The sequence below is a fragment of the Taurulus bubalis genome, assembly GCF_910589615.1.
Source record: "Taurulus bubalis genome assembly, chromosome: 12".
Classification (NCBI taxonomy): domain Eukaryota; kingdom Metazoa; phylum Chordata; class Actinopteri; order Perciformes; family Cottidae; genus Taurulus; species Taurulus bubalis.
This window is the reverse complement of record NC_136600.1, coordinates 10,839,921-10,853,012: the sequence shown is the minus strand read 5'-3', so window position 1 is coordinate 10,853,012 and position 13,092 is coordinate 10,839,921. Positions and strand designations below refer to the sequence as shown.

The window sequence follows — 13,092 nt, the reverse complement described above, 5'->3', positions numbered from 1 at the left end:
AGTAACAGACATTAAGGGTGCATACTGTATTAGGCATGCAAAAAAAAGTTATTTTACCTTAGAATCTCATTTAGCTGCAGTCAGTGCAGTTAGTCCAGTCGGCTGTGGTGCTTTTGGGCGTCATTTCCCCGCGTAATGAAGTTCTATAAACAAGGTTGAATCAAGCTGAGGACCATCAGACGAGCTGGTGTGCTGTGTGTGTAGTCGGGGGGCTGTGGCCCGCTCCAACATTTGTGCGCTGGTCCACTTCAGAGCTTGTCGACGCACAGGATCTTTATTTTTTTTCTGACTCTGTGGCTGTTCACTGAACGCAATAACTTCCTGCAGGCATATTCGAATAGCGCAGGAGATGGACTACTATTCAATCTATACGCCCTAAAATTATATACACATATACTTATCCAAATAAAGCTCCCGCAATAGTACAGACACACTGCTCTGTAAGAATATTAAAGGAGCATGGGGTGTTTTCTCGTCCACTGAGTCTTATACTCATGGACAGACTACATTTGGAGGGTTAACACGGTCAATGCGTTGTGTTTTGGGAAGTTGCAAATCGAGATTGTTCGGATGCTGTGCGTACAAGTCCCAAATGAGATATTGTTTAACTTTTCCACTTTCGCCCATTAATGCGAAAACCAGATGTACTGGGATTCCCAGTGCATAAATTACCCTTATTTTTAGCCTACAAATCCGTGCACATTGATTACCTTCCGAAAATAATAATAATCGATCATCTAAAATATTAAAATGAGCTTTGAATTATTTCCACCGTTTTCCTTTGTGTATTTTCACACACATTTGGTTCCGGCGCCCTCTGGTGGTGAACCGCGCGCGTGACCCGCGCGTGGCCGGAACTTTTAGAGTATCTGACGTTCTCAATCACACGGACATGTTTTGGTGTAACACACAACAATCGGAGGAGCTCGGAGTGTCCCCTGCCCGACATGTGCCAGACAAATCGTGATTCACGGGCTCATTTAAACTCTCTGCACGTTTGTAAGTGACACAGCTCCGTTAATATTGTGACGTCTCAGAAAATGTCTTCCACTGCTAACTAGCTAAATGCGCGCGAGGTTAACGATTTTTGTTTGAGGTCGTCCTTCACTCGTTAGCTCAGTTCATTAGCATGTCAACAAACTTTGGACTTTAGTTTTAACTTCGTCATCAAGTAAAATAACCCCGTAGTTTACGTCACGTGGCTCTTAGCTCGAACTAATATGTTGCTGGCGAGCTCTTCGGCTTGAAATCATCAGCATGGACATGTTTAGCTAATCTGCAGAATGACGTCAGAATCAGAACTGTTTATTGCCAAGTAAGGTGATTAACACTAATAATAATTAATACAAAAACAGAGTGCAATAACATAAGACATACTTTAAAAATAGAACAATATGCAAATGTACAATACAAATATGATAAACAAACAAACAAATCCTTTGTTTTGGTCAACCTTTTTTTTCTTGTGCCAATATCACCAGTACTTTTTCATGTACTTAAGGGTTAATGTGCTATCTTGTTTGCCAATATCACCAGTACTTGTTGATGTGCTAATTTATTTACTAATCTGTCCAATCTCCAGGTTGGAGAAGGAAAATTTTGTTGAGACCCGTCTAGCTGCCCCTGAATCATGAGTGGCTCCAAGCCGGACATCCTGTGGTCCCCCCACCACCCGGACCGCTATGTGATCTGTGACTCTGAACTGGGACTGTATCGCATTGGATCCGTGGGCGGCTCAGAAACCAAGGGTGGTACTCTCCCGCTCTCCGAACAAACCGCTGCTACTCTGCTCGCCATTAACTCTGACACTCCTTACATGAAATGCGTAGCCTGGTACCCAAAGCACGAGCCAGAGTGTCTGCTCGCTGTGGGCCAGGCCAACGGCAGAGTGGTGCTCACCAGCCTGGGTCAGAGCCACAACACCGCGTGCAAAGAGCTGGTGGGGAAGGAATTTGTGCCCAAGCACGCCCGGCAATGCAACACTTTAGCCTGGAACCCGGTGGACAGCAACTTGCTGGCCGCCGGGTTGGACAAGCACCGAGCGGACTTCTCTGTCCTCATATGGGACATCAGCAGCAAGTTTTCCCCCGAGGCCAGCGTAGCCTCTGACAAGATCCGCCTTTCGTCCGTGGATTTGGACTCGAGCACAGTGGTGACCAAACCGCTGTACGAGTTGGGCCAGAACGACGCTTGCCTGTCCCTCTGCTGGCTGCTCCGGGACCCGAAGCTGCTGTTGGCTGGCATGCACCGGAACCTCGCAATATTTGACCTAAGAAACACCAGCCAGAAAACATTTGTAAACACTAAGGCCATCCAGGGGGTGACTGTCGACCCACACTTCCATGACCGTGTGGCCTCTTTTTTTGAGGGTCAGGTGGCCATCTGGGATCTGAGGAAGTTTGAGAAGCCCGTGCTCACGCTCACAGAGCAGCCGAAGCCGCTCACGAAGGTATGAGGAATTTTGTTTTTTGAGGATATGAGCAAATTGTTCAAGCTCTGTCCAGTTGGGAATAAGAATTGTGTTACGGTCTTTATTTTTATTCTGAAAAGGGAGTTTGTTGGCAGAAAGTGTCCGGTTAACAACGTGATGATTTCCTTTCCCCTTTCAGGTAGCGTGGTGTCCAACTCGTAACGGCCTGCTGGCCACGCTGACGCGTGACAGCAACATCATCCGCCTGTACGACATGCAGCACACCCCCACACCCATCGGCGACGAGACGGAGCCCACCATCATTGAGCGGAGTGTGCAGCCCTGCGAAAGCCAGATTGGCAGCTTCGCTTGGCACCCGTCCTCTCAGAACCGCATGGTGGTGGTGTCAGCGGCCAACAGGGTCATGACCGACTTCACCGTGTTCGAGCGCATCTCGCTCGCCTGGAGCTCCACCACCTCGCTCATGTGGGCGTGCGGCAGGCACCTGTATGACTGCACGGAGGACGGAGCGGAAGGAGCGGAGGCCGTGATTGAGAAAGACATCGCCACTAAGATGAGGCAGAGGGCTCAGTCCAGGTACGGCCACGACACCATCCAGGTGTGGAGGAACCACCTGCTAGCGGGGGGGAAAGATTCCCAGCTCAAGTGTCTGTGGTATGATCTGTTTTATATCCTTTTTGACGATGATGGGGTGGAAACAAAGTCGTTGTGAAATTACTGTGGTTTGGAGCACCTGGTTGATTAAGGCCACACAGCTTAGTCTATGTTTAATAGTTGTGCTTTACTAATTTTTATTTTCTGGAGTTTTATAAAATAACATAATACTTTATTAGTCCCGCAGTGGGGAAATTGCAGGATTACAGCAGCAAGAGATAGAAGTAAAATAAGAAACAAGTAATACATATAGTACATAAGTAAACTGCAATAACACATAATCCACAATAGCACTAGAATATATACAGACAGAATAAACAAGTATTTAACAATGTATTTATACTGCAGCAGTTAAAATGACCAAAAAGTGTTTTGTTTTAGCTCAGTTTGGTGTGTAGTCTGACAGCAGCAGGAAGGAAGGATTTGCTATGTATATATATATATATATATATATATATATATATATATATATATATATATATAGTGTTATTATACTTCATATTTAAATACATTAAATCAATGCAGGTAAATATTATTCAAGTCACTGAATAGAAGTTTCCTGTGATTATAGATTATTTGTATTTTCATGGTGTACAGTACTTGTGATATCTAATTTTCTTTATCTGAATTTGGAAGTTAATCTTCTGTAGTTGGGACTAATTCTTGTTTTGATGGTAAAAATGTCTGATGGATTTCTTGGATTCAGCTGCAGTCTGACTGTTTTTCTACTTCGGTCCAGTTTGAATTTGAGTAATTGTGGTTCTTATGCACCTCCGATCCGCCCTGTTCTGTCGTCATGTGGTTTGAACTTCAAAATCAGTTACAATTCCTATAAAAGCATCACATATGAAGCAGTGTGCGGAGGACATGGAGCTGAAGCTGCAGGGGAACAAACAGTCGGTGGTCAACTCTGGTATCAAGAACATTGTGAGGACCAGCTCAGGTGAGTCAGCGAGGCACTGGTCTGAACCACCTGAACGTTTAATATGATGAAAAACTGTTTGTGAGGAAGAATCTGACCCTGGTTAGATAGCAACATTAGTTTTTGTGTTTGTTTTGGATTTTTGTTATCCTACATTGATATCAAGTTGCCAAATTGTGGAAATGGGCTCATTGAATACACTGGATGCCTTCCTGGTTCCTCCAGGCACAACGGAGAGCCGCAGGTGCTGGAGCGGTTCAGACCGGCAGACTGATGTACCGCGGTACCACAGCGAGGAGCGCTTCCTCGCCCTGCGGCTCTGCGGCTGGATCAGCCGGGGTCCCGACATCGACGTGGAGATCTTCCTGCGATCGCTGGAGCACGAGCGTGAGTGGGAGCAGGCGGCCGCCGTGGCTCTGTTTAACTTGGATATCCGCCGGGCCATCCAGATCCTCAACAAGGGAGCCTCCGCTGACAAGGGTGAGTGGGTGTGAGGAGAGGGAGGGGGGAGGTGAGGAAGCAGGTGTATCTTTGAAGCCACTTGTTGACTGGAAGGAAGAATGTTTCCGACCAAACACACTCAAATGTGCTGAGCGATTATTTTCACGAACGTTTAATCTCTGATTATTTTCTTGGTTCATCTGTAATTGTTTGTTCTCTAAAACATCAGGAAACAGTTGAATTAAAAAATTTAAATTACTCATCACAATATGTCCTGGAGAACATTTGGAAAACCCAAATCTATTTAATTAATTTGGCATTGTGTGTGCGCTTGTGTGTGTGTGGGTGTGTGTGTGTGTGTGTGTGTGTGTGTGTGTATGTGTGTGTGTGTGTGTGTGCGTGTTCGCGCGCGCGTCTGTGTGCGTCTGTGTGAGATTTTATGCACATACGTTTGCAAATTTGGACTTGTCCAGCAACACATTGAATTGTTGCAGATTTAATGTGCTTGGACTTGTGTGTTTTACTAATTAAATCATGTACTGGTTTTAAAATTAAGCCGAAGCAGAAAAATCTTTTCTCCCAACTTTTCCCCCCTCTCTTACTGAGATCCTATTGATTTGCACTTCAGAGTGACCAGCCTCTGCTTTGTTGTGCTCTGTAATGTCAAGCTGCTTCAACAGGAAGTGATGTAAGCAATATTTATAAAGTAATGTTGTCTCAGGTCTGGAGCGGGTTTAAAAACTGCTCATAAATGTGTTGAATATAGTTTTAGACTCCTGATAAACATAGTTTATGTCTAAGTGTGCTAGATGCCTTTTTTCCCTTCAGAGTCTCTCAACAAATGAAGTGACGGTCTGAAGGAATTTAAAAACAGCAGGAGATCCTTGTTTTCCACACAACACTCGTCCTGCAGAGCTTTTCACACTGAGGAGAGAGAGAGAGAGAGAGAGAGAGAGAGAGCTGTTGTTTACGTACATCGTGAATGAAAAAAAAAGAAATCCTACCAATGTAGGTCAAATGTTTTGTGCTAAAGAGTGTTTTCTGAACATGACTGATGGGGCGATTCGTTAGATAAGGTGTGTGGATGTCAAACTCAGCCCGTTTGTGCCAGACTCTCCAGGCATCCAACAGGTAGTTTGCGTGGCACAGGTAGTAGTGTGTCAACATTTGTTTTTTTAAAATGCTTATTCCCTTTCTTGCCCAGAATTTGATGAGTTCATCGAAGTAACTCTCATATCTGTCCACGAAATATGACGCTACCGCCACGAGACATTTAAAGCTAAACCTGGTAGACCAGTTGGTCTACCAGGTTCCACTGACCCGCACCTCTAAAGCTCACTAATTACCTACGTTATAGCTGGTTTGTTTACAAAAATGGGCTTCAGCTGTGCTTGTAAGCAGTTTTTTTTTAATTTTAGGTTTTAACCTTTAGACAGAGCCAGGCTGTTGTCCTGTCTTTATGCTAAGCTAACTGGCTGCTGCCTGTAGCTTCTTACTTAGCGTGCAGACATGAGTGTTATACATTTTCTAATCTAGCTCTTGGCAAGAAATCAGATACGCGTATTACCACTTTAAATCACTGAACATGTTTTATGTGAAACAATGCACAACACTCTGCACCAACCAGACGTCTGCTTTACCTCACAAAAATACAAACAAGCTTTCGTTTGGCTCAAATGGTGCTTGAAACCCCTCCCTTTTTGTTTAGTTTTGAATTCTACTCTCTGATGAAGGACGCAGCATGACATGAAAAAAAAAAATCCAGTTTCTTATAAACTTATTTTCATTGAGCCACAAAGCTAAATCATCTTGAACTCAAAAGCTCCATCCCAAAACATATTTGAGCTGCGCTTACAGTCAAGACTTTGCACAGAGTGAATAAAGTTACGTGTCTGGCTCCTTATTCCCAGGTGACCTGAACCTGAATGTGGTTGCCATGGCTCTGTCGGGCTACACCGACGAGAAGTCCTCCCTGTGGAGGGAGATGTGCAGCTCTCTGAGGCTGCAGCTGAAGAACCCCTACCTCTGCGTCATGTTTGCCTTTCTCACCAGCGAGCCCGGAGCCTACGATGGCGTGCTGGTATTGAATCTCTTGCTATCAAGGAACCTTTGCAGCTCTGTTGCGAACCCTATGGGAAGTTAGCAAAAAAAAGAAAAGTGTTTGAATTGGCACTCTTTTTTTCTCTCTGAACAGTGGCTGTTTTGTTCCAACTTAATGAAAGCTTGTACATATTCTTCACACCGCTGCTGAATAGTTAGTTAATACTGCACTGGTCTTTAGTGGAAAAATAACAGAAAGTCATGAAACACCTCACAGAAAATGTTCCCCGGACACTTGAGTGCATGCTTGTGCTTTTTCCCGTCCCTCATCTGATTTTGGCCACCTGCTTCCGTCACATTAATTTATCTCTTTAGACCTTTTCTTGGCCAAAATGGATGTGACTCCGCAATAAGAACATTTAGTCAGTCGCTTTGACGATCTTGGCTTTTAGAATTGATGAGGTGGGAAATAGTTCCCTGCAGAACTGTGTCTGAGATTTTAACGTCACAGGCAAAGTTATTAGTGCCAATATGGAGTCACGTGCTATGCACTGAATGCAAGGTGCTCCATGTCAATTGAAGCATTTTTCCCGCTAAGTCGTGAAGCAAAAAATATGCAGTCGAGAGAAATGACGAAAGGAGTTGAACAATATTTGTCTGTGTTTCAGTTTGAGAGCAGCGTTGCTGTGCGGGACCGCGTTGCCTTTGCCTGCATGTTTCTCAGCGACGCACAGGTAACGGCATACAAAGCCAATCCCTCCTCACAACAATACACTACAGTTATGCACACGTCACTTCCTTTAACACCATTTATTATGACGTTCTTCTCTGATTTGTGATATATTTGTAAATATCTCCGGGGTATCCGGCTGCAGCTGCCTCGATACATTGACAAACTGACTAACGAGATGAAGGAGGCGGGCAACCTGGAGGGCATCCTGCTGACGGGTTTGACTAAAGATGGCGTGGACCTGATGGAGAGCTACGTGGACCGCACTGGGGATGTCCAGACGGCCAGCTTCTGCATGCTGAAGGTACACAAGCTCAGACAAAATTCATGCAAGTTAGAAAACTTTTTGTATCCTCGCTTACCTTTTTGTTTTTGTACACTTGCCTTGGCAAGACCCTCTGTTTGTTCCACGTGCATTTCAGGAGATTCAAAGTCACAGGCCGTAGGAGACGAGCAGGCACAACATCTAGAAATTGAAGCAGGCCACTGATTATTATTGTAATTAGGCCTACTTGTCCTCCTTTAAATAATGTTAGAAAAGACTGGCCCAGAGTGGAATCTTAATTGCCAAACCCTAGATCATTTATTATGGTTCATTGCAAGAGGTGATAACAATGCCCTATTAACTTGCGTTGAGCCATGCAAACTGCAGACGTCTGGTTGAAAGTACAACATGCTACAGTCAGTGACCCCAAAATAAAAGGTTCAATCGTTAACCTCAATGAGCTAAACACAAAACAGCAACAAAGAGAAAACAAACCTGCAACTGTCGGTCTGATCGCAACCTCTGAGAGATCATAAAGGTACATGCTAAAACCTGCCTTCTCGTTTGTTAAACGTCACAGCTGTTATTCTCAACACAATCGCCAGCTCAAATAACAATGTGAAGCAAGCCAGAGTGGTTTGCTCTCATGCACTTCTTTCAATAAAGGAAGGTACAGAAATTAAAAGTGGTGGAACAGGTCTGTAACTTATCTAATATGCTGTAGTCCAACTCTCTCGGTCCTGTCTTAACCTGCTGCTGAATGGATTACTGTATGGTACAAGTCATCCACCACCTGAGTGGTAATTGCGTTTCCCTCACATACATTTCCACAAACATGTACACATTCCACCAGAGGGATGGTTGCAGGAAGGGCGAGCCTTCTTTCTGTGACCTGCTTATCGGTGCAATGCGTACGCTGAAGTGATCATGTGGAATAACAACAATCTTCCTACAGGGTTCCCCAGGTGATGTGTTGAAAGATCCCCGAGTCCAATGCTGGATCGAAAACTACCGCAACCTGTTGGATGCCTGGAGATTCTGGCACAAACGGGCCGAGTTTGACATCCACAGAGGCAAGCTGGACCCCAGCTCCAAACCCCTGGCCCAGGTAACGGACATCCGGGGACCATATCTGCAGTGCCTGAGAGCGAGTTGTACCCAGCATGCCTTTCAGTGGTGTAACAGTCAATATTGTCGTGAGCGAGCTGTACCCAGTATGCAGTTTGGCAGTGGAATAGTTAATATTGTAGCGAGTAACGGAGAGTGTACATTACCCAGGATGCCGTTTGATAGTGTATCAGTTGATGTTGTAGCGAGCAACGGAGAGCGTGCATTACCCAACATGCCGTTCGGTGGTGTAACAGTTAATATTGTATCAAGCAACGGAGAGCATACTTTACCCAGCATGCCGTTCTGTAGTTTTACAGTCAATAGGGTTTCAGCGAGCGACCTTTACCCAGCATGCCGTTCGGTGGCGCAACAGTTAATAGGGTCTCCTTCTCAATATACTACAGTGTGTACATAACACAGTACTATTACATATCTCATAAAGATCTCAAGAGCTCTCACACGACGCTGCACCTCAGCGCTGCACCTCAGCTATACACCTGCCAGATGGAATGAAATCGACTGACAACAAATGACAGTTTTGATTATTGTATCTGTGGAAAAACTCAAACATTTGCTGGCTTCTCTAATGTGAGGATGTTTGGAAAGTATTCACTATTAGAGTAAAAAACAATAATAAAGATAGATATAAATTATTAATGAAAATGATTGTAAGCTGCAGCCATACCTATTTGTATTTGATCATTGCAATCATTATAGGTTACTGGTGATGTTTGTGCCAAGCTCGTAACACCCACAGCTCTGCTGCTCTCCAGTTCTTGTCATAAAAACTTGTGTTCTCATGAGCAATCCTGGTTGTGTTCTCTGTTCCAGATACACGCACTGTACTTAAACAGATCCTTTTATGAAGCCGAATACTAAAACCGTTTTTTATGTGTGATGGCGCATCTTGGTGCTGCAAGATGACCTCGGCGCCACCTCAACCTAAAACACTGACATTCCAATATTCACGGTTAAGCAAATTGGGATTATTGCAGTATTATCTCATGCTTATCTTCCTCTCCCCTCAAAGTGAAAATCAGACAGCTGGCGAGCGTCTGTGTGTTGGTTTTACCTTTATGCTCGCCGGCCCTTATCAACCCGACCTTTGTGTTTGTTCTTGTGCGGCAGGTGTTTGTGAGCTGCAACTTCTGCGGCAAATCCATCTCCTACAGCTGCTCGGCGATGCCCCACCAGGGCCGCGGCTTCAGCCAGTATGGTGTCAGCGGCTCGCCCACCAAGTCAAAAGTCACCAGCTGCCCCGGCTGCAGGAAGCCACTGCCACGCTGTGCCCTCTGCCTCATGAACATGGGCACACCCGTTTCTAATTGCCCAGGTAAGCTGGCCCGCACGGAGTACGTAGACCGATGCTCGGGTGACGTCTCGGAGCGGGGTGAGTGTTTACAACCGAGCAGGAGGGGATTGGGTGGACTTTGATCGGCATTTAGAGGCAGTTGCACCTGGACGTTTAGCGGCCGATCCAGTTCCTTTTTTAAATTAGTTTTATCGCCGTGACATCGCTCACGTCAACGTTGAGATAGATAGTCAAACTTTATTGAGTGCTAATATTGACATGTGGGTAAATCCTTTTCCGGCAGGAACGGGGAAGTCTGATGAGAAGGTGGACTTGACGAGGGAGAACAAACTCGCTCAGTTCAACAACTGGTTCACCTGGTGTCACAACTGTCGCCACGGCGGCCACGCCGGCCACATGCTCAGCTGGTTCAGGTGGGACTCTCACTGGATGTGGATACATGGTTCCTGCCTCTGGTCCATGCACCTTCTGTTTGTTAGATTTTCAAATCTGGAATCCAAAAAAATCCATAAGTGCAAAATGGGGCCATTGATCTTTTTGCTGTCAACTCTTTATATCTTTGACAGACGTTAGATGACGAGAGTTATTTAACCCAACGTGAACCTCTATCTGCAATAACTACTCTTGAGATACATTTTCTTCCTCTCTTATGTTGTATGTATAGATATCATTTGATTATTTTTTTTTATTGACCTTCATGTGTCCATTACAGAGACCACACAGAGTGCCCAGTGTCTGCTTGCACATGTAAATGCATGCAGCTGGACACCACGGGGAACCTGGTGCCTTCAGACAGCAGCTAAACAGGAGACGCTCCTCGGGAAGTGAAGCTAAGCAACCAGCCAGAAGCCACCCGGTGCAGGTTCACTGCTGCACCCGCTGCACACGACGGCAACTGGGTGACGGACAAAGAGGAGCCAGCAGTGCGCTTCCCTGAAGTGGCTGCTTGAAAAGAGCGACATACTGTTTAAGATATAGTCTCGTGAAGTTAATGTTATAACAGAGCCCTATAAGAAGAAGGGAGACGGTGTGTGTTACTGATCTTACTAACTGAATCAATGACGGAAAAGGGAGCAAATGCGAACTCACTACGCCGCTAATGTAAATCCCACTCAGGAGAAATACAAGAGGCTCAGCTTTAATCGGCCTCTTCCAATCTAACCTGAATCAGGCATATAGTTTTATTGTGATCTATTAACAAAAACAACACAAATGTCCACTCACACATCAGGGTGTAAAGCTGTGATCACAGGTGCCAATATGTGTGCGAGCTGTATATTTTTCGGGCTTGTGTTTTAACACGCTATTTAACGTCCTGTGTTTGTCTTACGAAAGGATCTTCACATACCTCATGAAAGCATTGTTCGGGGAGAGGGGGCGGAGCGGAGTGTAGCGCTCACAATAACCATACACTGCTCTCTTCGTGTTCCTCCGTGCCACTCTTTGCGCGTGTGCGTGTGCGTGCTTCCAGTGTTGAAGGGGTGGATGAGGAATTGGAGAAGGTGGTGGGGGGTGACGGGTGATGAGGAGCAAGAGGTGGGAGGGTTGCGTCTGTATTCACCAGCCCACTCCAGGCCTGTGGTCCATGAAAGAAGCTCGCCAGAAAACAGCAGCTGCTCGGCACTCTGACAAGACCCTCCAGATTGTTCCCCTCATAAAGAACCTCAGCTGCCGGAACACTATTGACTCAAAGAGAGGGCGAGAGAACAGACAGCCTGAGCCCACTCCCTTCCCCTACACCCTCCGACATACACAGACCTGCCCTCTTTTTCTTTCTCCTTCTCTGTGGTGCCCAAATTGCAACCCCAAAAAACTATGCATACCACACATCAATCCAAGGATGGGCGCCGTCTGTGGAGGGGGTGGGGGGCGAGCGGACGGCTGTGTGTAAGCCGCATTGTAAATGGGGTTTTCTCTCTTTCTCTGCCACCCTCCCCACTCTGTCACTAACCTAGGGGAGGCATTGTAAGTGAGAGGCGGCCTGCACCAGAGCTGGCTAAATCACTTAGTCATGGAGTAGGGAGGAGGAGGAGGATGGGGGGGGGCACAGGAGCTACTGTATGCCGCTTTCACCAGGATCTCTTCCCGGTGTGGGAGGTTTTATAAGCCTGCATGCCCTTTTGTGAACTATTTTGGAGTGGAGCTGACAAATTGGCGAGCCGTATAGCGTCCCGAAAAATACAGGGTGGCTGGAATTTCATCCTTTCAGTGTTTCTTGTGTTTTGCCCTTTTAAATAAATTCCGAGTGACAAATTGGAGCTCTGCTGAATGGGGGGTTTTCCATAAGTTTACATGGTTTATTTTTACATTATCGTGTTTCATAGACACAGATGGCGTGGGTTTTTCTACTCTGTACGTTCTTTATCTTTGCTTGAAAGCATTTGAGTCACACATTATTCTCCCATGGGAACCCCCACAGAATCACAGACCGTCAGTGCAGGCTGCAAGATGGACACCGATGGAAAAACAATAGATAGATCAGATGTAGTAATACATCTCTTGATCTTAGATTGAAAGTGAATTATTAACCTTCCAATCAGCAGTTGACAACAATCCCAATCACAAGGTCCATTAGTAGATGTTCTCAGTCACATCGCAGTCTTCCTCACCAGATACTTTTCCTAGTAGTTAAATTCCCTCTCTTTTTTCTTCTTGTCCATGTTTAGTCAGATTTTGAGAGGGAAATTCACAAAAAAAGCAATTAATCAACAATCTCACCACAATCAGAATCAACTTTACAAAGATATACAGTTGAAACGAGGCTCAACAAAGATTACAATTATTTAATACAAAAATGTAAATGATGTATACAAGGCTGGAATAAATACGTTAGTAGTGCGCAATGGAAAAAGAAGGAAACCGAGAATCTACATTTCCACAATTGGGCAAACGCCATCTGGTCGTGTAATAATGAGTGAGAGCTCCTTTACAGCTGCTAATGGGCAACCTCAACTGTAATATTGTATTCGATCATGCATTACACATGCAGGCGGCATTTATGTGCAATAGTATGTTTTATACCGTAAGTATGTTTTTACATTTTAATTTTAGCAAAGAAACTTTTACCCACAATAAGACATTTCTCACTCGATTGGATGAAAGTGCGATCCATAGAAAAATCTGCGCCAATCAGCGACATTACTGTACAACCCAAGTATCCAATCAGAAGCCCGGGAGTGAGAAGCGA

At 45.2% G+C, this 13,092-nt stretch overlaps 1 protein-coding gene across 1 annotated transcript; it reads left to right on the top strand.

Annotated features, from left to right (window-relative positions):
- Nucleotides 1–917: 917 nt before the first annotated feature.
- Nucleotides 918–11,895, top strand: mios (missing oocyte, meiosis regulator, homolog). Its single transcript, XM_079226927.1, has 12 exons — nucleotides 918–999; nucleotides 1,583–2,449; nucleotides 2,610–3,122; nucleotides 3,941–4,028; nucleotides 4,233–4,487; nucleotides 6,359–6,528; nucleotides 7,157–7,222; nucleotides 7,364–7,522; nucleotides 8,439–8,591; nucleotides 9,722–9,926; nucleotides 10,189–10,318; nucleotides 10,618–11,895. Exons 2-12 carry the CDS (start codon nucleotides 1,631–1,633, stop codon nucleotides 10,706–10,708), a joined length of 2,649 nt encoding a protein of 882 aa, XP_079083053.1. The 5' UTR covers nucleotides 918–999; nucleotides 1,583–1,630; the 3' UTR covers nucleotides 10,709–11,895.
- Nucleotides 11,896–13,092: the final 1,197 nt, after the last annotated feature.

Coding starts and splice junctions, on each gene's coding strand:
- mios (XM_079226927.1), top strand. CDS start 1,631: ATGAGTGGCTCCAAGCCGGACATCCTGTGGTCCCCCCACCACCCGGAC. Junction 2,450..2,609: donor AGCCGAAGCCGCTCACGAAG/GTATGAGGAATT, acceptor TTCCCCTTTCAG/GTAGCGTGGTGTCCAACTCG. Junction 7,523..8,438: donor CCAGCTTCTGCATGCTGAAG/GTACACAAGCTC, acceptor ATCTTCCTACAG/GGTTCCCCAGGTGATGTGTT.